Here is a 23210-nt window from a genome sequence, read left to right as displayed (position 1 = left end):
ACTTTCCCTGCCTTATTCCCCCCTTCGAAATACCTTTGCTGAGTTAGTTGTAATTGGTGAGCTAGATAAGCTGCATCCAGAGAAGCTATACGATTTCTGAGATCCTGCAACTGGGGAAGTAGCAACCTAGGGGATCCGGATTGTTTATGAGAGTTTTCGAGATCGTGAAGCTGGGCCAGCAAGAGAGCCCGCTCCCTTTCCCTTTGCTTCTTTAGCAGGGCCCCCCTGGCAATAAATTTGCCCCGAATAACAGCCTTAAGACACTCCCAGACAGTCACGGAATTGACATCACCTGTATCATTATGTTGTAGATACTCGTGGATGTCTGAATCGATCTGGGTAACAAACTCAGGGTCATCTAACAAGGAATCGTTTAGCCTCCAGTATTTCGTACCACGATCGTAGTCCCTCACCTGTAAGGTAAACCAAATGGGCGCATGGTCGGACCACAGAATAGGCTCGATATCCACCCGCAATACCCTGGGGATCAATCCAGAGGTTCCCATAAACATATCAATTCTGGAATAACTATTATGCGGGGCAGAGTAAAAAGTGTAATTCCGCGAGGTGGGATTGCGGGCCCTCCATATATCCTGTACACCAAGACACCTCATCAGCACTTTCAGTTCATCTCTGGCTTTTTTAGGGTCGGAACTGGAACCCACTGAAGTATCTAGGCGTGGATTCAAAGTCAAATTAAAATCCCCGCCCAGAAGTAAGGTGCCCTCCACCCGGGATTGCAGAGTCAGATTCAAGGTATGGTAAAAGTCTTGTTTGTGTGAGGTAGGGCCATACAGAGATACCAAGGTATACAGCTCAGTCCCTATGCGTAGTTTAACCAGGATAAATCTTCCAGCAGGGTCATCATACATTTCTTTGAGCTCAAAATGGCAATCCTTGTGTATTAAAATTCCTACCCCAGTATACTTAGACGCTACCGTAGCCGCAGCCCAGTACTGATAAGGATACTTGGGATTACCCATCAATCTTTGATATCTCTTTCGTAAATGGGTCTCCTGCAACATGGCAATATCCACATTCATACGATCTAATTCCTTAAATAATAGTTTCCGCTTTCTAGGGGTGTTAAGCCCTTTGACATTCAAGGACAGAAATTTAAAACTAGCCATCCCACTTTAAACAGCTAAACACCGCATAACCCATGGTAAACCATCGCCCAATCCACCCGTTACCAGATTCATCAAAGCACACCCACCCTTCTTGCAAACAACCCTCACACATTCCCATCCCCACCCCCTCCCCCCTTGCATAGCAAACAATGGCACCACCACTCCGTGCCATCCACCCATGGAGGTAGTTAAGTCACTCCCCACATAGCTCAGGTCCAGGGCTTGCTGAAAGATAACGTAAACATAACCGATCAAACATATGTTGGGCATAAAACTTGAGAAAGAAAGGCATCAGATTTGGAATCATACTCTGGAAAGGAACAAACAAAACCAGAGAACAGCTGAACAACTCCAGCCAGAGAGCACAGTCAGAGGCCTCAGTCCCTAAAATGCTTGTTATCAAGCAGGTGGCTCTCCTGTACCATCCTCAGGCGCATTCCTGCGGAGACGACGCCGGCCCTTGGCAACCCTTTGCCAGCGTGGTTGGGGGGCGCTCCGAGCTATTTGGCCTCCCTCGGCAGTGGGCCCCGCTGGAGGTAAAACAACAGTGATGCCTTCTTGTTGTAGGATCTCTACCGCCTCTCTCACAGACTTCGTACGATGCGTCTGGCCTTGTATAGTAAATGCCAGTCCTCCTGGGTATAGCCAGCGATATCGGATCTGCAGGTCAGCGAGTTTAGTAGTAACACAGCGATACTCCTGTCGCTTCTTTAAGGTGGCGGAAGAAAGATCAGCATAGATAGCCACTTCATGACCTTCCCACTGCCAGGATCTCTGCTTTCTGGCAATATTAAAAATTTTATCTTTCTGTTGAAATGAGTGATAACACACAACAATGTCTCTGGGACGATTAGCCAATTGAGGACCCAGGGTCCGGTGAGCTCTGTCCACCCTAATATCAGCTTCTGCGATGGATTCTGGCTCTGCATCCTGAGTTAGAAAAAAAACAGAAAGTTTTCTCACCACCTCCACGCAGTCTGAGTAGTCCTCAGATTCAGGAATGCCCCGGATCCTCAAATTACACCTTCTGCTGCGGTTTTCAATATCTTCCAGCTTTTCAGAAAGGGAGAAGTAAGATTGCTGTAGCAGGGTGTGTTCCTTTCGCATTGCTTCCCAGCCTTCTCCCTGTGTATCTAATCTCAGCTCAGTTTCATCCACACGACGCCCCAACTCCGCCGTCTCCTCTTTCATGCCGGCAATCATTTCTGCAATTTCTAGCTTATAGGTTTTTAAGACCTGCCGGATCTCCCCAAACCATCTCCTCATCTCGGATCGGGACGGAGGGGAGTCCTCTTGAGGAGATGCGTCAGATTTCTCCTCCTCGCGCTCCTCGAGGGAGTCAGCCGCCGCCATGTTGGATTTCTCCGAGACCAGGTCGTCGTCCCCGCGGGCATAGGAGAACTTGCGCAAATCCGGCGTTTTTTTTTTTAGAGGCCATACTGCAGCCTTGGAGGAAGCTGGCAAGGGTTAGCGGCGCCCAAAAGAGGCGTCGGGATCGGTAAAAAAGCTAATTAGCCCCTGAAGCTCGAGGAGCCGTACCGAAGCGCGGCTTACATGGGGAAGTGACGTCACTTCCTCCCTAAGCAGATTTCTAACAGATTTCTAACTCCATGAATCCGGCTGTATAGTATTGAGAAAAACTGAAGAATTTAACTCCATGTATCTGGCTATAAGAATTGGAGAAATTTTACTTCAGTAATTCTGGCAAAAGAATTGGAGAGATTAACTTCTTTTAATTTGGCCATCAACAAACGAATTTGGAGAATCCTAAATTTCTGTGACTTCAGCGTCCAAGTGAAGCATTGAAAAGCAGTACTTCTGGGGACTCAGCTAAAGGTATTTGAAGTCTGTGGCCTATGGACCCGGTTCATATTTCTGCCTTGCAGGCTATTCCAGGCCTATCTCAACGCCTTTCTGAACAGCAAGAAAACCTGGAGAAACTTACTGCAGCCTTTCACCAGCTTCATACGCAGAAGACTCAAAGCACAGCTTCTAAACAAGAAGTCCAGTTACCAGAGGTAACTTTAAAGTCAGCTGTTCCACTGGCGGCACCTGTTTGATTCTCCGGAGAACTCCAGAAGACTCGAGGCTTCTTGAACCAGTGCAGCTTACATTTCACTTTACAATTCTCCATTGAATTTAAAACACTAGCAGCAGAGCTTCACTGGGACCCTAGATGTCTGAAGACACTCTTTTGCAGAGGCCTGGACACCAATATCAAGGATGAGCTGGCTGCTCGTCAGACCCCTGACTCGCTGGAAGAATTAATATCCTTAGCCACTCGGATTGACTGGCGGCTCTGAGACAAGGTAAAGGAATCCCGGCCTAAGGTGTTACCTGGGTTGAAGCAAACCAGTGCTTTTGCACTAAGAAGGGGTACAGCGCCTCCTGCTGTAGAGAAGAAGTAACTGAAGGAAGCTGGTCACGGACACTTGACTTCTAAAGAGAGAAGATATAGGAGGAAGAACGACTTGTGTATGTACTGCGGTCAGCCAAGCCATGATGTTTCTGCTTGCCCTATTCGTCCGGGAAACGGACAAGCCTGAGTCTCACGGGAGGAATGTTCTTTGGCTATACAGCAATATCTCCTCCACTCTCTCGTCCAGTTTCAGTGAACCCTGAACCAGCGACGGTTCGAATCTCTGCCCTGAAGGACTCAGAGGCAAGGGACAACTCTAATCTCAGATGTTTGTGGAATACCTGAGGAGTCCAATTGATGAATTTGAAGATCCACTATTGTATTTATAACTTGAAGTGGGCCTTGGATGATTCTTTTCACCAACACTTCTTTTCAGGATCTTACAAACATCATCAACAGTTTTTCTTCAACCTGCTGTTTACATAGCGGTTGCTATGCGCGCCATAGCTAGGCGGCACTCTACATCTTTAATGTCTTCCTGGACTACAAAATTGAGATATTCATCACGTTCTATCTACTTGGGAGTCATGCTGAAGAACTTCAGTACTGTTGATTCCAAAGAGGAAAAGGATATCTCTCTTTACCAGCCTGACGTTCTGCTGGTGCCATCATCAGTTCTAAAGAAGAAGACATCTCTAGCTACCAGTATTCGCATGTGGTTTATTCGGAAGTCGTGCCCACAAGTTTTGGCACTGTTGATTCCGAAGAAGAAGATTTCTCTCATTTGTCAACTTTACGTTTGGTTCACTCGGAAGTCGTGCCCGCAAGTTTTGGCACTGTGGATTCCGAAGAAGAAGATATCTTGTCATCAACTTACATTTGGTCACTCGGAAGTCGTGCCACAAACCTATGGCCTGGTTGATTCCAAAGGAAAAGAAGATATCTCGGTCTATCAACTTACATTTGGTTGCTCGGAGGTCGTGCTGGAGGTTTACAGCACGGCTGATTCCGAAGATGAGGACATCCCCATACATCAGCCTATTTGCTTTATTGGTATTGCCATCTTCTCTCTTCCAGCATTCTGCGGAAGAGCGACTTAGAAGTGGATTAAGGACCAGTGTCTACATCACCACTTCCACTGAAACCTCAGTGATGTCCACGGCAGCCCATCTCATTGCTACTGACTTCATTATTCATTCTGCGGGATTCTTCAAAAAAATCTCATCATCTATCTGTCATCATGTTTCTATGAACTCAAACGTAAATATTTGAGACCTTGGATGTGTAAACAAGAGACTGAACTTTGTTTGCCTGAAAGGGCTTCGGCCCTGAAACCATCTTTTGGGAGCCTCAAGACCTATTGGATAAGAGATGCTCATCAGTGCCACCTCGCGCATCTCTGGTACTTGACCTGGTACCCAAAGAGGATACCGCCCTTTGAAGGGGGGTACTGTTGCGTTCGTGCCTATTCTCGCCCTTGCTCCACCCTCTCTTTACCTTGTGGCGACTCCCTTCGGCTCAGATGGACAGATGCAGCCGCAGCTTCTCTCCACCTCTTGGTCCCGGTGTCCCTGGAGTGGCCTGACGCCGTGGATCCACCATGTTCCTGATGATGTTAGGGCGTGCATGCGCGCGCGCTCCAGACTTGTACCAGCAAGGGCGCGAACCTCTGAGGGTTCCCCCGTAGTTAAGTCATCCGTATTCCATTTAAATGTCTTTGTTTGCTAACCTCTAACGAGTTAGCAAGGAACTTCAACAGGACTTGCTTCGGCAGTTCACACTACTTGCAACCACAATCTGAGTCAGCCAGGGGAAACCTTCTTCACTACTCGGCCATTTCAAACTTACCAGGAGTACCCGCTCCTCGGGGGCTCCACTCTCTCTTCTTAATTTCAGATTGCAACATGGGATCCGGTACTCGCACCTCGAGGGCCTATGGTCCCGAAGACTCAGAAGACTCCTAATTCCTGGAGGCGATTGCAGACGTGAACACAGTGAGTCCTATACAGGCAGGAACTGGTACTCGCTCCACGAGGGCCCTTGTTCCTTATCTCAAGATTCCCTTCAGTCTAAGACGTTTATCGCAGGTATGGAGATCGTGAGTCACCATCTCAGTCTACAGAAAGGAACCGGTACTCGCTCCACGTGGGCTTCTGTTCCTAAGACCTTTCTCAGACTCTCTTCTTTCTCTGAAGATATTGTATACCTATATCTATGGTATACTTTTACAAATTAACAGATAGGAACCGGTACTCGCTCCACGAGGGCCTACGTTCCTAATTCTCTCCTAGCCTCTCTTCTATTCCAGAAGCCATTCTATATACAGTTATTGAGAGTTCTATTTCAGACTGCCTTCAAGAACCAGTTCTTGCCTGCAGCTCCTGTTCCCGATTACTAAAGACTCTCTGTTGCATAAGAGGACATTGCAGACATCTTCAATTGTGAGTGTATCATCTACCACTGGTTAAGCCCAGCATACCCTGTCTACTCGCTGGGGTAGGTTTTATAATTTAGCGCGAACGCGTACTTTTGTTCGCCTCCCCTCCCCTTCACCTCCGGCCCTATCTAAACCCCCCCCCACACACCTTTATCACTGGATTTACGCCTGCCGGAGGCAGACGTAAATCTGCGCACGTCAGCGGGCTGCCGGTGCGCCATCACCCGACCCGGGAGCTGTTCTGGAGGGCGCGGCCACATCCCCGGAACGCCCCCGGGCCGAAACCATGCCCACGGCGCCGCCCCCGAAACGTCGCGTCACCCGCGCCACGCCCCCGAAACGCCGCGTCACGACCGCCACGCCCCCGGCACACCTCTCCATGCAAGCCCCGGGACTTACGCGCATCCCGGGGCTTGTGCGCGCCGCCGAGCCTATGCAAAATAGGCTCGGCGCGCGCAGGGGGGGTTTGGGGTAGGTTTTCAGGGGGTACGCGCGTATCCCTTTGAAAATCTACCCCACTACCTATAGTCTCTCCTTACAGCTCAGCAACACAGAGATCGTATTTCCAGTATCAGAGGGACTTCAGCCGTGCCGGGCACATCTACTCACTACTGCCACCTCTGGTGGTTCTATTTCCAGTCTAATAAAAGAACTATCTGTGTTTGTCTCAATACTCCAGCCTAGCTGGTGGTCCCTCTCAGGATCTCCACTGGATGGTGCTGTCACCTGCCATCGGCCTAGGGATTCACTATTTCTACTAAGTGTTACTCCTCTTTCTGCGGAAGCTGTTCTACATCAGATAATTATCTCCCTGTGGGAATCATACAGGTTGCTGGCTTATTATTATTACAGGAGCCAAGCCTATCAGATTGCTAACTTCCTAGCAGGACTCGTACAGATAGCTAACTTCGCCTCCCTGGCAGGGTGGTTCTATACAGATTGCTACTCCGCAGCCTATTCCATAATGGATTCCCAACTCCTCCTTCTTCAGGAGCAGAAGCGTAACATATTATCTGCTGGCTTCCCCAATCAGTATCACAGAGTATAACAGATTGCTATCTCCTCCCCTCTGGGGAGCACAACCCTACAGATTGCTAGCTCCTCCCCTTGGAGGAGCGCGACTCTACAGATTGCTAACTCCCATCTGCTTGCTCCTTCCCTCCACATAGCAGATTCCTAACAGATTGCTAACTACCTAGCAAGATTGTTAACAGATTGCTAACTACCAAGCAGATTTCTAACATGTCTCCAGACCCCCGGCTACCTTGGCTTGTACTTCCGACTTCTGGCTTCTGACTCTGCTTCGTTCATCAACTGCAACTTCAGCTTCTTCCCTTGGTTTTGACTTCGGACTTCTGGCTTCTGATCCTGCTTTGTCCATTTACTCCTTCTCCAGCTTCCTTGTCGTCTACAGGTGATTGCTTGTCTGCAGGTTCTCCTAAGTCCCAGCGGCTCGGGCTCTCACGGCTCCTCCCGGGGGCTTCCGAGGGTGAAGTCTCTTCTGGCCTCCAGGAACCATTCGCTCCCATCAACCATCTCTCCGGCCGCCCCTTGATCCTTGGTCGCATACGGTCACTCCTAAGTCCAAGAGGCCTGAGTTCCTATGGGCTCCTCCTGGGGGGGACCTTGGGCTTCCAGTGGTGAAGCCTTCATCACAACACCTCTTCAGCGCCACCTCCCGGCTGCGCCGCCTACTGTGGGTCTCCACAGTACAACACCTGCAGTCTCAGCCGGCCCAAGGGTCCACGACCCTAACAGTTTGCAAGGCCATGGACCCGGTGGATCTCTCGACCCTGAAAGCCATTCCAGGTATCGCACAGAGGTTGCAACAGCAGCAAACCTGCATCAAATCCCTGATGACAACCGTGCAGAGGCTAGTTCACTGAATATACGGAACCACCGCACCCAGCCCTCCGGTACCAGTGGCTGGAGCTGACCCCATACCAACCACACTTATACAATTGCCAGCACCGTTGCGGTACTCTGGGGATGCGAAACTATGCCGGGGGTTCCTCAATCAATGCTTTATTCGCTTCAACCTACTGCCAGCTCAGTTTCCCACAGATCGGATCAAGACCAGTTACATCATTTCATTATTGGATGGGAAACCAATGGCATGGTCCTCTTCGCTATGAGAGTGACAGGACTCCCGCCTACCCAATCTGGTGCAATATGTTTCCACGTTTCGACGGATCTTTGATGAGCCCTCCCGCGGACTTACGGCTGCATCCGAATTACTTCAGCTACGCCAGGGTAACCGGCCCTTGTCTGACTACGCTGTAAAGTTCCAGACCATGGCAGCAGAGTTGAACTTAGGAAGCGATAGCCTGCACGGCATATTTCTGGAGGGCCTCTCCCCTAGACTTCAGGATGAGTTGGCGGCCAGGTATCTCCCTGATGACTTGAATGATCTCATTGCTCTGGCGGGTCACGTGGACCGCCGTATCCAACGTCGGTTCCGGGAGAGGAAGCCCGCTCAGAGACCCGGGGGCTCTGGAACCACACCCTCCCCGAACCAGCCACTCCCCTTCTGCCTCTCCGCGGGCTCAAGATGCAGAACCTATGCAGTTGGGCCGGGGCCCTATCTCTCAAGAGGAGAGGAGAAGACGTCGGTTCCAGGGTCTATGCTTGTATTGCGGTGGCAAGGGACATTTCCTTCCCCGCTGTGGCGAGCGTCCGGGAAACGCTCGGACCTAGGGATAGTCGGGGAACTAACCCTAGGTAACACTACATCCGCCTCCCCATGTACCGTTCCAGTGACCATTCATCTCCCTGAAGGAAACTTCGACACCCTAGCCCTGGTGAACTCCAGAGCTGGGGGCAATTGTATCCTCGGGGATTTGGTTCAGCAGCTTCAGCTTGGGTTCCAACCTCTGAAGCCCGCCATACGAGTGTCTTCAATTCATGGGACCCCACTTCCAGGAACTATTTCTATTTGCACTAAGCCATTAACGCTACGCACCGGTCTCCTACACGTTGAGGAGATCTCGTTCCTCATCTTGGAGAAATCCATACACCCAAATGTTTTAGGCCTGCCATGGCTTCGGAAACATTCCCCCGTGATCTGTTGGGACTCCCTCCAGATTACGTCCTGGGGTCCGACCTGCTTTGATGATTGTCTGTCCGCCCGGCCTTGACCACTGGTACCACTCCTGACAACACCACTGGTGCTACCGCCCCAATACCACGCCTTCTGGGACGTTTTCTCGAAGGAGGAAGCCAAGCTACTTCCGGAGCATCGGCCCTTCGATTGTGCAATCAACCTGATCCCAGGTACAACGCCACCCCAAGGACGGGTCTATCCGCTATCGCTCCCGGAGACCCAGGCCATGTCCGCCTATATCCAGAAGAATCTGGACAGAGGTTTCATTCGACCTTCCACTTCCCCAACCGGAGTCGGATTTTTCTTTGTGGCCAAAAAAAGATGGGTCTCTCCGTCCTTGTATCACTCGACGTGACAGATACCCGCTACCTCTGATCCCAGAATTACTAGATCGGTTACAAGGAGCTAGAATTTTCACTAAGTTGGATCTTTGCTGGGCATACAACCTGGTCCGGATATGAAGCGGCGATGAGTAGAAGACTGCATTCAACAAATAAGGATTAAAAAAATGATGTATTCAGTATTATAATTGCATTGGATGCAAAGGAATTTCTAGCACTTTATATATTTTATGTATAGAATGAATGGGGAATGAATGAGATGTGTATGGTATGAATGAGTATTTAAGGGTAAAGCATGAGTGTGATTGTAGAGTGTTCAGGTAAGGGTCCGAGTAGGTAACATAAAGAACAGCCATATTGAATGTATTTATAAGAAATATTTTGTTAATAAATGATAATTAAATGTAGAGATTGACTTCAGGACCTCTGATTCCCTGTGCCTTGACCATTGCTACGTCTGACCATGTCTGCCATCTCTGTGCCCTGACCATTGCTAAGGATGACCTTGCAATAGACTCTTGCCCAAAGTTCTACATTGCTTGCCACATCTTCCATTGGCTGCCAATTTCCATCCGAGCTCCACAGTGACACCTCTGTCTCTATCCTCTGGATGTGGACTCTCAAGGCTTCGGCACTCCTTGTTCCTTAGTGCTTGGGTTCCAGTTCCGCAACCCGTCTTGGATAGACTTACACCACCTGCTGGCTGCTGTCTCTGGGCTGAACTATCTACCTTCATTGTCCTATCTCGAGGCCCGCCTGCCGGCTCTGGCACCCAAAGGCTCAACCCGATGGGAACGTGGGCTGGTATAGGTGAAGTTCCAGTGGCCTCTAGCTTCATTCCACTCCACCTGCTGACGGTGGGGACCCGTGGGCCCTTGCCTATGGGTTACATCAACCCCACCTCAGCCCAAGAATCCACCTCCAGTGCAACAACATGGGCTGGTAGTGGAAAAGCTCCAGCTGGCCTCTGCTTCCCGTCCGGCCTCGCCACCCGACGGTTGGCCCCCACAGATGGCACCAACACCACCTTGGGCCAAGGGCCCACGCTTGCAACAGTGACAGGAACAGAGAATAAAATGGAGAATATCATAATACCTCTGTATAGTGTAATGGGAGGTATGTCCCATTACTCAGACTAAAGGGGAGTAAAGGAAAAGAGGAAGCCAGTGTAGGCAGAGGAAGGGGTGGGGGAGGGGACAACTACAGCTCCCAGAGAGCCACAGGACTGAGGGAAATGTAGATTGCACAAGCCCAGGAACCAGGTGATGACCTAATTAATAAGGAGCTACAGAATGTACAAAGCATTTGAAACCAGATCAGGAAGAGCACTTGAGGAAAGGAAGAGCTGAATCCTATGGGCCCAAACAGTGGAGAAAATCCCCAATAATACCAAATTCCACAACCAGATTGCAGTGAGAGGAGTAGGAAAAGGCTGAAGTCCTTATAGCCTGAAAGATTCTGCAGAGAGAACTGGTCTGGGGAAGTTCAAGCAGCAGAATTCTACAAGGCAAGTTCTTACAAATTGGTGGCAGAGTGGGATCACAGCAGGATCACCTGGAGGAATTGGAAGCAAGTAGCCAGAAACTTATTTACACCAGCAACGCCTCTTCTCAGAAAGGAAGGTAATTTACCTGGGCTCTGAGAGGAGGATAACCAGGTAAAGACTATGTAGGATTTGTGTTATAAAAGTGAGATTAAAATTAAGCTCTGGTAAGAAGAAAAGCTTGTGAGGGAGTAGGAGGTGGGGACATTGGACTTGTGAGAGGCCGCACTTGGTTTTTTTCTTTTTGTTTGTCTCTCAGAGGTGCCCACAGAATGGAGGTGGAGAATATGCTGAAGTGGATGGTAGAGCAAATGCAAAAGCAACAGGAAACTACACACCAGCTCCTACAGGTGACCCTGCAATGGCAGAATGAACAACAGCAACTGCTCCTGAGGTTATTGGAGGAACAGGCGAAAGAGACTTGGACATTGATAGTTTATAGTTTATTGTTTTTTATATACTGCTGCATTAGCCATAGCCTTCACAGAGGTTTACACTTTAAAAACAAATAATGAAATACAATAAATACATTCAGTAATAAGAGATAACAGCTAAAAATTTAAAAGCACAATAATAAAGTTTAGCTGTTAAAAGATAAGAATTAAAATTGAAGAATAAAACCAATCCTCAGGGTTCTAAAAATCAAAAAAGCTAGTAACAATAAAAGATAAAAATAAGGAACTATACATAATTAAAAACAAAAGACATAAACAATTCAACATCTGCCTACTACTCAAAATCCATGCACACGCTTTTAAACCTGTGTGTGCGCGTTTAAAAATCTGTATGCGAGAGGTCACGTGATGCAGTGCAGGGGAAAGCCGTGATTTTTTCCCTCGCAGCGCCGACCCTCCTGCATCCAGCCTCATCCACGGCTATTTTGGCTTAAATCCAATCCAGGACCTTGGGGAACCTGTGCTGATCTCACGCCGAATCAGAGGAGTGCCATGGCGGCCCGTTTGAAACAAAAAGATAAGGAGAAGGACAAGCCGCGCGGCTCCGAGGTGCAGAGCAACATGGCGCCGGCCACCCCGCCCCCACCTACCAAAGCGGCGATCACTGAAATCAAGGCCGCAATATCTGAATTACTAGGTCCGGAGCTGAAGGGTATTTCCACTAAACTCACCGAGCTAGCCGCGGCGTTTGCGGGCTGCGAGGCCCGTTTTTCGACGTTGGAGCAGCGAGTCTCCGATCTTCAAGACGGCGCGCAAAACGTGGAGGCGGAGGTGACGGCCTTAAAACTGGTGGTGGCGAAGCAGGCAGACCGTCTAGAAGACCTGGAAAACCGGTCTCGCCGCTCAAATTTGCGTTTCCTGGGCCTCCCGGAGTCTATACCCGATCGAGAGCTTGTGACATTTTTGGAGGGCTGGCTCACCAAGGAATTGGGCCTTACCACGGCGCACGGGCCCCTGCGTGTTGAGAGGGCACACCGGCTGGGCCAAAGGAAGGAGTCGGATCCCAGACCGCGCATCATAATCGCCAAGATTTTTAATTTTGTGCACAAAGGGGAAATTTTGCAGGCGACTCGGGCAGGTAAAACACTGATGTATGACAATAAAAAGATCATGGTGTTTCAGGATTTTTCGACCGCCCTGTCTGCGAAGCGCCGCGTTCTAGCCCCGGTATGCACTCAGCTTATTAACTTGGGATACCGTGCCACTTTGATATATCCGGCTAGGCTACGGGTGGTTACCCGAGAGGGAGTCCGGTGATTCACGGAGCTCATGGAGGCGCAGGAGTTCGTGCGTACAGTGGCCTCCAGAAGTCATCAGAGTTCCCCTCGTGCAAGTGAGGACCCAGATTGAGAGCAGCGGAGTGGCTAGCCATCGCAGTTTGGAGCCCTAACTGGCAGCATTTGGAGTTTTCCCTTCTTTTTTTGGAGTTTCTTTCTTTCCCTACAGCTGGTGTCAGCGCGGGACTGGGCTGAGTTTTTTTTTTTATCTGTGCCCAGGACTTTGTTGCAGCGGTTCCCCGTCTTGGACTCCTATACAGTTTTTCGGTTATTCTATCTGACACTAAGCCTATGCGAATGTCCATGTGCGGACCTCCCAGGGTCCATGTTCAGCATACATGGAGTGGATGAGGCTGGAATGCGTCGGGTAGGGGGGGGTGGGTGTTTGTATGCATGGTGGTGACTTCTTCTACTGTATGCATGTTGGGGTGGGGAGGTTTCGGGCACAGGGGGGGGAAAGGGGGGCAGGGTAGGGGAGGGGGGGGAATTCATTTCAGATTCGGGGGGGGTACCATGCACGTAGTTCGGGGAGTCAATTCTTGTCCTCTATTGGGATTGCTTTTACAGGGAGGTTTTAGCTGGGAGAACCTTCCTGTTTCTGACCTATGCTTACCTGTTGTACTGTTTATCCTCTTTTTAGGTCATGTCAGTTAGTGGATTAAGGTTTATATCCTGGAATGTCTGTGGCATAAATTCGCCTATTAAGAGGTCAAAAATATTGAATCATCTTAAGAAAAAACAGGTGGACGTGGCATTTCTCCAGGAGACTCACTTGACAGATGTTGAGCATGCCAAGCTCCGCAGAGGTTGGGTGGGGGATGTGTATTATGCCTCGGCCTCCTCCAAATCCGCAGGGGTAGCTATACTTTTTGGTAAACATGTGCCCTTCACCATACTCCGGGAATTGAAGGATCCACGGGGTCGCTACCTGATTCTAGTTGTTAAACTTTTCAATGTTTCAATCGTACTTTGTAACGCCTATGCTCCAAATAATGACATGGTAGGATACCTGCGGGCCCTGCAGGGTCAGCTGCTGCCCTATCTTGATGATTTTGTTATCCTGGGAGGGGATTTTAATGCGATCCGTGATTTGCATTTAGATAAATCCAGTAGTAGCCCACGGGATCGGGTTGTCAGCGCCAGTTTGACGCAGCTTGAGCAGTCGATGCATCTCCTTGATGCGTGGCGCCTCTTACACCCAAGTGAGAGAGACTTCACACACGTATCTCGGGCCCACGCGACGTGGTCGCGTTTGGATTATTTCTTTATTAGTGATAAACATTTTACAAAGGTTAATGATGCATGTATTGGCGATATTCTTATTTCCGATCATGCTCCAATCTGGATGGATGTGCAGGTCTCCCCTTACGCTCCTACTCCACGGCTGTGGCGATATCCATATTTTTTGGCTGATGATATTCCTTTCCAGGAATATCTAAGCTCGCGATGGCAGGATTACGCGACTCTTAATGAGGAACATAAATCTGACCCTGTGCTTTTTTGGTACGCCGCTAAGGCAGTGATACGAGGAGATATTATCTCCTTTGTAGCCCGTCGACGGAAAGCCCTAGATGCGAGTCTCCTCACTTTAAGTGCCCAGTTACAGACGCTTAAACGGCGTCTAGCTCGTACTAGTATCCCAGAGGACAGGGAGGCCCATCGGGTATTACAAGGGAAAATTAACACTTTACTTCATCAAAGAGAAAAGAAAAGTCTGCTCTATTATCAATATCGGATGCATCGCTACAGTAATAAGTCGGGCAGGATGCTCCATAATTTAGTGAAGGCGTCTCGCTCCTCCAAGCACATCCCTGTAATCCGTTCAGAAACAGGAGTTATGCATACGGATGCTACGGCCATTCTCGCGCAGTTTCAGACCTTCTTCTCTCGCCTTTACACTAAGGGAGCTTGGAAACCTGATGTCTGTACTCAATTTTGTGCAAAGCTGGATTTACCGGCTCTAACAGTGGCACAACAGGAGAAGCTAAATTTGCCCCTGGAACAGGAAGAAATCCATAAGGCCATCCAGCAGTCCAAGCGATTTAAAGCGCCAGGACCGGATGGGTTCACGGCTGAGTTTTATCGTAGCCTAGTGGATCAGGTTAGCCCCGTCCTGGCTCAGACGTTTACCACCTTGGTCGCTCAGGGGCAATATCCTCATCATGTCAATCAGGCCCACATTACACTTATAGCCAAGCCGGGGAGGGATGCTACTTCCGTGACTTCTTACAGGCCTATCTCGCTTCTCAATGTTGACCAGAAGCTATTGGCCAAAATCCTGGCTGACCGCTTGGCGGAGGTACTTCCCTCCTTGATTGGGGAAAATCAGGTGGGCTTTGTAAGGAAGCGTTATGCGTTAACTGCTATCAGAAAGGTCCTGGCGGCCATGGAGATGAGTCAGATGATGGAAGAGCAATATCTTTTGGTCAATTTTGATGCAGACAAGGCCTTTGATCGTGTAGAATGGGGCTACCTCTTCTACATTCTGCGGGAGTTGGGCTTTGATGGCTGGTTCCTAGATGCCCTTCGCTTATTATATCATGAGCCCACTGCGGTTATTGTAGCTAATAATGCTCATTCAGAGGTGTTTTCTATAACCCGAGGCACCAGACAAGGGTGCCCCCTGTCACCTTTGCTTTTTCTACTACAGTTAGAGCCTTTATTACTGTCAATTCTCGACATAGGGCAGATACGGGGTATACGCATGCACCATGAACTTTTTAAATATGTTGCATTTGCTGATGATGTGATGCTCTTTTTATCTAGGCCCCAGCGCTCTTTACCTCCATTAATGCAGCTTTTTGCGGAATTTGGCAGTTTTGCGGGACTTCGCCTTAATCCTACTAAGTCAGAGGCTTTAGCCTTTCCGGATACCCTTAGAGAAAGCTGGCAGGGTGATTTTCCATTAAAATGGGCTGCTGGTTCCCTCCGCTATTTGGGGGTGATCATTACCTCCCCTCTGACTGACCTTTACGTGGCAAATGTTAAGCCTTTGCTTCAGGTGACCCTGGATAGACTTCGCACTTGGCATGCATTGCCTCTCTCCCTCTGTGGCCGTCTTAATTTGTTTAAGATGGTGCTTTTGCCAAAATGGCTCTTCCTTTTGCAAAATCTGCCTCTTTTGCTTAATCGTCATGATCTTAGATCCCTTGACAAAGCCTTAAGGGTTTTTTTATGGAGGGGAGGCAAGGCGCGTATTTCATTGGTGGACCTTCGAGAGCGCTGGGGAGCGGGGGGATTGGGAGTTCCTGACTTGCGACTCTATAATCTGGCATGCAATCTCCGTATTTTAAGGGATTGGATGTTACATCAATCTTCCTTTATTCACATAACTGCGGAGTCGGCCTTGGTGGTGCCTTTTGCTCTTTCTTATGTTGTTCAAGCTCCTGCCCGGGAACTCCCTTTTGTGCTGCTTCATTCTTCCGTTGTCACCCCGATTCGAGCTACGTGGCGGCTAGTCACACAGCTGCTACGGACGCCTCGATTGTGTGTGCCCCTGCTACCTATTCAGGGGAATGGTGCTTTCCTTCCAGGCTCCCAGACCAAGGGGTTTCAAGACTGGCGAGCACAGGACCTTACTCGCATAGGGCAGGTTATCAATGATGATGGTCAGTTGCTCTCTTTTCCTGACCTGCGCTCAAGGTTTGGGTTGAATGTCTCTCATGTTTTCCCGTACCTCCAACTTAAGCATTATTTTCAGTCCTTACCGATGGACCCTGGCCCAGTGGAGGTCCTTACCTCCTTAGATAGGGTGTTGCGGTTTAACGTCCAGAGGGCTCCCAAGGTATCCCAATATTACAAGATTTTACAAGGTGTCACGAGAATGGAGCCCTATGTACTACTGCTTGAACGTTGGAATAAAGATGGGATATTTGCTCTTACAATCCCCATATTAAAAGCAAGCTTTGGGCGAATTAACCTCATTACTATTAATATGTATTATAGAGAAATGCATTATAAGTTTCTGCGAAGGGCTTATATCTCTACCCAATTGGCTCATCGCGCCGGGTTGGTCCAGAGTGCAATTTGTAGTAAATGTCATGGAGCAATAGGGCATCTCTCCCACTCTTTCTGGGCCTGTCCTAAAGTCCGCCGCTTTTGGGGACGGGTTGCATCATATTTAATGGACCTTTTGGGGGTTAATTTGCCTATAACGCCACTACTGTTCCTTTTTGGCCATTTCCCACGCATTTCCTTGAAGCAGGGTCCCCGATATTTCATACACAAAGCTTGCTTGGTGGGGAAGAAGGTTATTTTATTGTACTGGCGGGATCCGGGTCCCCCCTCTTTTTGGACTTGGCGCAATCATTTACATCACTTGTTACGCATGGAGGAATTGGGCTCCCGAGTGGACCCACGCTCCCGCCGGAGATTCTTACTGATTTGGGACCCTTATTTGCAATCACTGTCTTCCCGGTCACGAAGTTTGGTTATCAACGATTGCTGAGGTTGTAGTGGAATCCACCTCTAGAAGATACATCTTGGCCTCTGGACGTCTCGAAGGAAGCTGCGTGCATGGACACTGACTTTGGACATTTATCTTTCATGGGGGGGGGGGGGTGGGGGGGGGGGGATGGGGAGTTGTAGATTACTGTGGAGCTGTTGTTCTTGCCTGGTCTGTGTAGGGGACAGTGTACCACCTCTCCAGACCTACTTTTTGGTTCTACATTTTGGTTATGTTCATAATAATAAAAACCGTTTGATACTAAAAATCTGTATGCAAAAATTGATATATATGATATAACAGCGGAATTTAAATATATGATATAACAACAGCAGTTTTTGGTTCAGAAGGAGGTGGGAGACATGCCATTCACATTAAGGGATACTTAGAAGGACTAATGGAACCTCCCAAATTGGGGCCTGAAGATGATCCCATGCAAAGTAAAGTGATTTGCAGTTAAAAAGCAATTAATGTCCTACCTTTACCAGCTTCTTCCTCTGAGGTCTCTGTTATTGGCAGATTCCTTGAAGATCCTTCTAGACGTAGTAAGCCTGCAAAGCAAAGACAGAGGATGATAAGATAATGATAGTGGGTGACTTAATACAGTTATCTAGGATCAGATGTTTTTTATTCTTTAACTTCACAGAAATAAAGGTTAAGAAACAGGTTGCATTTATACTTTTTCATTGGACTAACAAAATCTATGTGACTAGCTTTTGAAAATCCAATGTATTAAATTGTTCTAATGAGAGTGTAATGTTTGCTAGCAGCCTCCTGGAACACTCAGCCCCCCTGGTCCTCAATGTGCTTTGAAAATAACTAAAATAAAGGATGGGAAGGGGGAAAAGCAGGGGTGGAGTGGACCTTGGCAGTGGAGGGGGGTAGGGATATGGACAAGGAAAGGGGAACAAGCTTAGGAAACCAGGAACTGTGGAGGAACCAGTCAGAAGCCTAACTGAAGAAAGCTCTGCACAGGCCTAGCAGGCACCGTGCATGGTGTTATTGCCTCTATGGGGGAAGGAAAACTCAAACAAAAATGGGTGACAAAAACTAAACAAGGAACTTAACAAAACTATAACTCAAGGAACACAAAAGGGACAAACACAAAACAAACATGCAACTACAAGGGGACAAACAAAACACAAGCAAAAACAATTAAGTCAACAAAATTAAAGAAACAAAGGAACAAACACTCAACTACAAAAAACTAAACCACAAACAAAAACCAAACCTTCAAATTACACAAATAAAGGAACAAACTAAATCAAGCACAAAACAAACTATCAAAATAAACTCTAAAGGAATACGACTAAAGAAACTAAAGTAAAAATGGGGGAGAGGGAAAAACTGCAGCTACTCCTGCCCCACCCCAGGTGCCTTGCCTGGGAAAACCTCAGCAGAAAATTTGAAAATGGCTTACCTTGAGCAAGGCAGTAGCAGCAGCAGTAAATCCAACTCCCCTGAAAACCAAAAAACAAGAGAAAAAAGAAAAAACAAGAAGATTCTCCCCTTCTTAGAGGGGAGAAAGAACCAGGGGAAAGAAAACTTTCCCCTGAAAAGAAGCAGAAAAGCAGCTCTCTCTGCTCAGAGAGAGAGTTCAAGCCAGCAGCCTCTAGTCACCAGAGGGACTATTTCTGGACATCCCGTTCCAATCCAGGTGGTTGGTGTTAGCCTTCCTCCTGACAATATTCAATATACATCTTACAACTGTGGTCCTGCATCCCGCAGGGCCACACTAATTGGCCTGAACAAGAGTCACACAAGATGTTGCGGTGACATAGCTGTCCAAAGGTGCTTTCCCAAATTCCGAGCTTACAATAGGGGGGGGGGAGGGGAGGGGCAGGGGTTCCACTGCCAGGTGTGCTCCCCTGGCCAAACATCAGAGGCTGGAAAGGAGGGGAAGGGGACCGTAACCCTGGCAGGGAGGCTTCGGGGTTGCTCCCGTCTGCCCAAGTGGGACCCCAAGGCTCGTGGCTGACTAAGGGCAGGAACGCCTCACTTCTCCCATACACGCGCTCTGTGGAGGGCGTGCGCCACTGCCCAAAAACAAAAAGCCTAAATGTACATGACTAACGAAGGCTGGGATCTGTTGAGAACCTCACAAAGCCCGTTTGCAATTGCCCATTGCCAGACAAATCTGTCAAGTGTATCCTTGGCTACAGCGTGTTCATATTCAGCCCTCACCCTGGCCCGCACCACGCAACGAAACAGAACCATGCAGTCTTCCAGGGACCCACCTTCCATTGCCACAATCTGTGTCCGATAGGGATGTGAATCGTTTTTTGACGATTTAAAATATCGTCCGATATATTTTAAATCGTCAAAAATCGTTAGAGCCGCGATACAATAACAATTCCCCCGATTTGTCAAAAAAATCGTAAATCGGGGGGAGGGGAAAGGGGAGGGCGGGAAAACCGGCACACTAAAAAAACCCTAAAACCCACCCGACCCTTTAAAATAAATCCCCCACCCTCCCGAACCCCCCCAAAATGCCTTAAATTACGTGGGGTCCAGAGGAAGGGTCCCGCTGTGATCTTCCACTCTCGGACCTCCGGTGCTTGTAGAAATGGCGCCGGCGCTACCTTTGGTTTTTCCGTACGGAAAAACGATTCGCGGCAGGAGATCGCTCCCGGACCCCCGCTGGACCCCCAGGGACTTTTGGCCAGCTTGGGGGGGCCTCCTGACCCCCACAAGACTTGCCAAAAGTCCAGCGGGGGTCTGGAACGACCTCCTGCAGTCAAATCGTGTTGCCTATGGCCGGCGCCATTTTGCGCCGCCATTTTGCGCAAAATGGCGCCGGCCGTAGACAACACGATTCGACTGCAGGAGGTCATTCCGGACCCCCGCTGGACTTTTGGCAAGTCTTGTGGGGGTCAGGAGGCCCCCCCAAGCTGGCCAAAAGTCCCTGGGGGTCCAGCGGGGGTCTGGGAGCGATCTCCTACGCTCCTGAACTCGAGGGACAAAAAACAAAATGGCGCCGGCGCTACCTTTGACCTGTCATATGACAAGGCAAAGGTAGCGCCGGCGCCATTTCTACAAGCACCGGAGGTCCAAGAGTAAAAGATCACACCGGGACCCTTCCTCTGGACCCCAGGTAATTTAAGGCATTTTGGGGGGGTTCGGGAGGGTGGGGGATTTATTTTAAAGGGTCGGGGTGGGTTTTAGGGTTGTTTTAGTGTGCCGGTTTTCCCGCCCTCCCCCCCACTGGACCCCAGGTAATTTAAGGCATTTTGGGGTGGGGGATTTATTTTAAAGGGTCGGGGTGGGTTTTAGGGTTGTTTTAGTGTGCCGGTTTTCCCCGCCCTCCCCCCCACTGGACCCCAGGTAATTTAAGGCATTTTGGGGTGGGGGATTTATTTTAAAGGGTCGGGGTGGGTTTTAGGGATGTTTTAGTGTGCCGGTTTTCGATTTTCACGATATTTAAAAAACCCAAACGGCGACGATCCAATTCCCTCCCCCTCCCAGCCGAAATCGATTGTTAAGACGATCGATCACACGATTCACATCTCTAGTGTCCGATGTATAACATATTTTGCAGTGGCTCCCAACAAAGATGTAAGAAACCAACTGTGCCCTGCATCTCGCAGGACACACAAAACGGTAGTCACTAGAGGGCCTATTTCAGACCATTTGAGAACATCCTGGGAGAGGAGCATCAGCCCACTCTCCCAACAAAGATGTAAGAAATCAACTGTGCCTTGCATCTCGCAGGACACACAAAACGGTAGTCACCAGAGGGTGCAAGGGAGGAAGAAAAGAACTACAACTCCCAAGTTCTTAGAGGCACAGTTTGACCCATGGGTTAAGGAGGAAACAGAGCAGCCAGCTGTGCACTGCAATAGCGAAACGGTCACAGTTGAACCCATGGCAATAGAGGAGGAAGGTGTGCCCGAATAGTGGAGGTGGCCTAAAAAGGCCTGCTCTTCAGAGGAGGGCATGGAGATAGATTCTTTGACAGAGGAGTTCTTAGAGTCAGCCATGGAAACTGAGTGAGTGACATGGTTGGGGGAAGGTTGTTCTTGATTTAAAGAGTATATCCTTGATTGTTTGTTTGGCTTGGGAAGGCTGCTAGTTGCTGCACAATGGAGGGGAGTTGGGGAGAGTTGTGCAACCCCTACGCAAGGCGGTTATCTGGCTGGGAAAACCTGAGTTTGTAGCCTTATATTAAAAAGGGGAATTTTGCACTGCTACTGCAAACTGTAGGTAAAAGAACTTGATAAGAGAAGCTGTTACCCACTGACTCTACACTGTTGCTTTGTGTTTTTATCTGGGGGAGAAACTTGGCGGGACTGGGTGCCAAGCAGCACCAGAGTATAAAGACTGTTTGTACACGGGTCAGGAGGCCTGAGGCCGTGCTTGGCTGAAGTAAAAAGGCTGCTATGAGTAGCAGCGAAGGCTACCCTAAAGGAAAGGAGTTCTAGTGGTGGACTGTTCCAGGCATGAGGTTCGTTTTGGAAGAGACTTCAGGGGCAGCCCATGACAATAAGAGTACAACTAGTAGGGCTCAGACCTGTATGCCTTCTGCCCATCCATGTTAACATTGGACTCCCCCCCCCCCCCCAAAAAAAAAAAAAAAAGATCAGTTCTGGCCTTGCCTCTGTTCCAGCCTTGATAATTTATTTATATTCATTTGCTGTTCTATCTTTTCCTAGGAAAGGCAGAAGGTGGATTACAAAAAATGGTAGAAGAACATTGTCAGAAGGAAAGAATCAGAACAGCTCACAAGTAGGGGAGAGTCCAATATCTGTAAAGGTGGATCACAGGGAGTCCCTGTTATAAGGGGCAGATATGGAGGGAGGAGATGCAGGGAAAAGACCCCACTAATGGTCTAAGGGGCAGGCACTCAAGAATGTAATGTGAGGAGAAACTCAAATATAACAATGGTGGAGAATGAATACCCATTAATACTGGAAGCAACTGAGAGCTTCAAATAGAAATAGTTGGACTCGAAAGACGAAAGGGGAGCAAAAACTACAACTGGATGAAGACAGGGAGGTGACAGGTAAGGTCCTGTTAGAGAGTCTGGAGGAGAGTGGTAATCAAGAATACATCAATTCCAGGCAAGAAATTACAACAAAAGGGGGCATTCAGGGAGCTGGAGGTAATCAAGAAACACAGCAAGTTCATGTAGATATAGGGGGACTGAAAAGACGTAGTAACAATCACTGGGGTGAGGGCAGGGAGATAAGGGGAAGAGATCAAGTGTTACAGGAAGCAATCAAGAGGCTGAGGTAGAACAGGGAGACTCAGAAGATGCAGAACTAAAAAGTTACGGCAATTGGCGTGAGGACATGTTAAAGAGTCTGGAGGGAGGGTAAGCAATGCCAGGTAAATCTTAGGAAGGGCAGTCCACCCTGTATGCTGGTAAAAAGTCCTTTTACCCAGGTAAATGGCCACTGAAACCTTCCCTCTGTAAGCTCACTCACCTTGTTCTGATGCTCCTGAGAGCTGACTTAGAGCTTGAGACCTTGGCTGCTGCCAGTTCACAATCTGTCTTCGCTTTCTCCGTGTTCTCCGCATATTCTTCATCCCTGCCTACCTTGAGACTGAAGAGTTCAGCTGTTTACCAGGAAATTTTATAATGATAGGAGGAGAAATGAAACTGAAACCACATGAGCACGTAGTCAGGAATGTTAGCTTTCATTTACTGATAAATGCAAGAAAATTTCCTCTTGAGGATTCCAAGCAGAATCATTAGTAATGTTCAGAACCCAACTCCATCCTCTTTGGTGGTTGGACATTATTCCTGGTTTCTAGGTGAAAAAAACAAATAAACAAATCCTTCTTGGGAGGAAGGAGAGTGAACACAAACTTCTGTGAAACAATATAAATCTTTATTTCAGGAACTTGCAAATACGGGTGTCGTACAGAAGTAGGCAGGCCCCCACAGGCTCAAGCAGTACACTTTATACACTTTTTGGTCTATGCAAGCCCCCTTTCTCTTGTATCAATTCCCTTACCCAACAAAATATTGTTTAACTCCTTTATGCAGTTTCTAAGTTTATTGTTCTTTCTGCTGACATGCAAAAGTCCTTGCTAAAGCCAGGTGCAGGGAGGGATGTATGGAGGGGCACAGTCTTAGCTCTACTTGCCAACTGTTGAAGCAATATTTTCTTCTCCT

General features: G+C 48.6%; 1 protein-coding gene across 1 annotated transcript in view; it reads right to left on the bottom strand.

The window, feature by feature from the left end:
* Positions 1–22615, bottom strand: part of URGCP (upregulator of cell proliferation) — a 44051-nt gene extending 21436 nt beyond the window's left edge. The window contains exons 1-2 of the mRNA XM_029606882.1: positions 22516–22615; positions 17569–17640 (exon numbers count right to left, since the gene is read on the bottom strand). Coding sequence (XP_029462742.1) covers positions 17569–17640; positions 22516–22609 — 166 coding nt within the window. The 5' untranslated portion in view covers positions 22610–22615. The remainder of the gene's footprint in view (positions 1–17568; positions 17641–22515) is intronic.
* Between the last annotated feature and the right edge of the window lie 595 nt (positions 22616–23210).

This window comes from Rhinatrema bivittatum, chromosome 6 (genome assembly GCF_901001135.1).
Source record: "Rhinatrema bivittatum chromosome 6, aRhiBiv1.1, whole genome shotgun sequence".
In the NCBI taxonomy this organism is placed as follows: Eukaryota; Metazoa; Chordata; class Amphibia; order Gymnophiona; family Rhinatrematidae; genus Rhinatrema; species Rhinatrema bivittatum.
The sequence above is the reverse complement of the archived record's forward strand: the minus strand, read 5'-3'. Positions and strand labels throughout refer to the sequence as shown.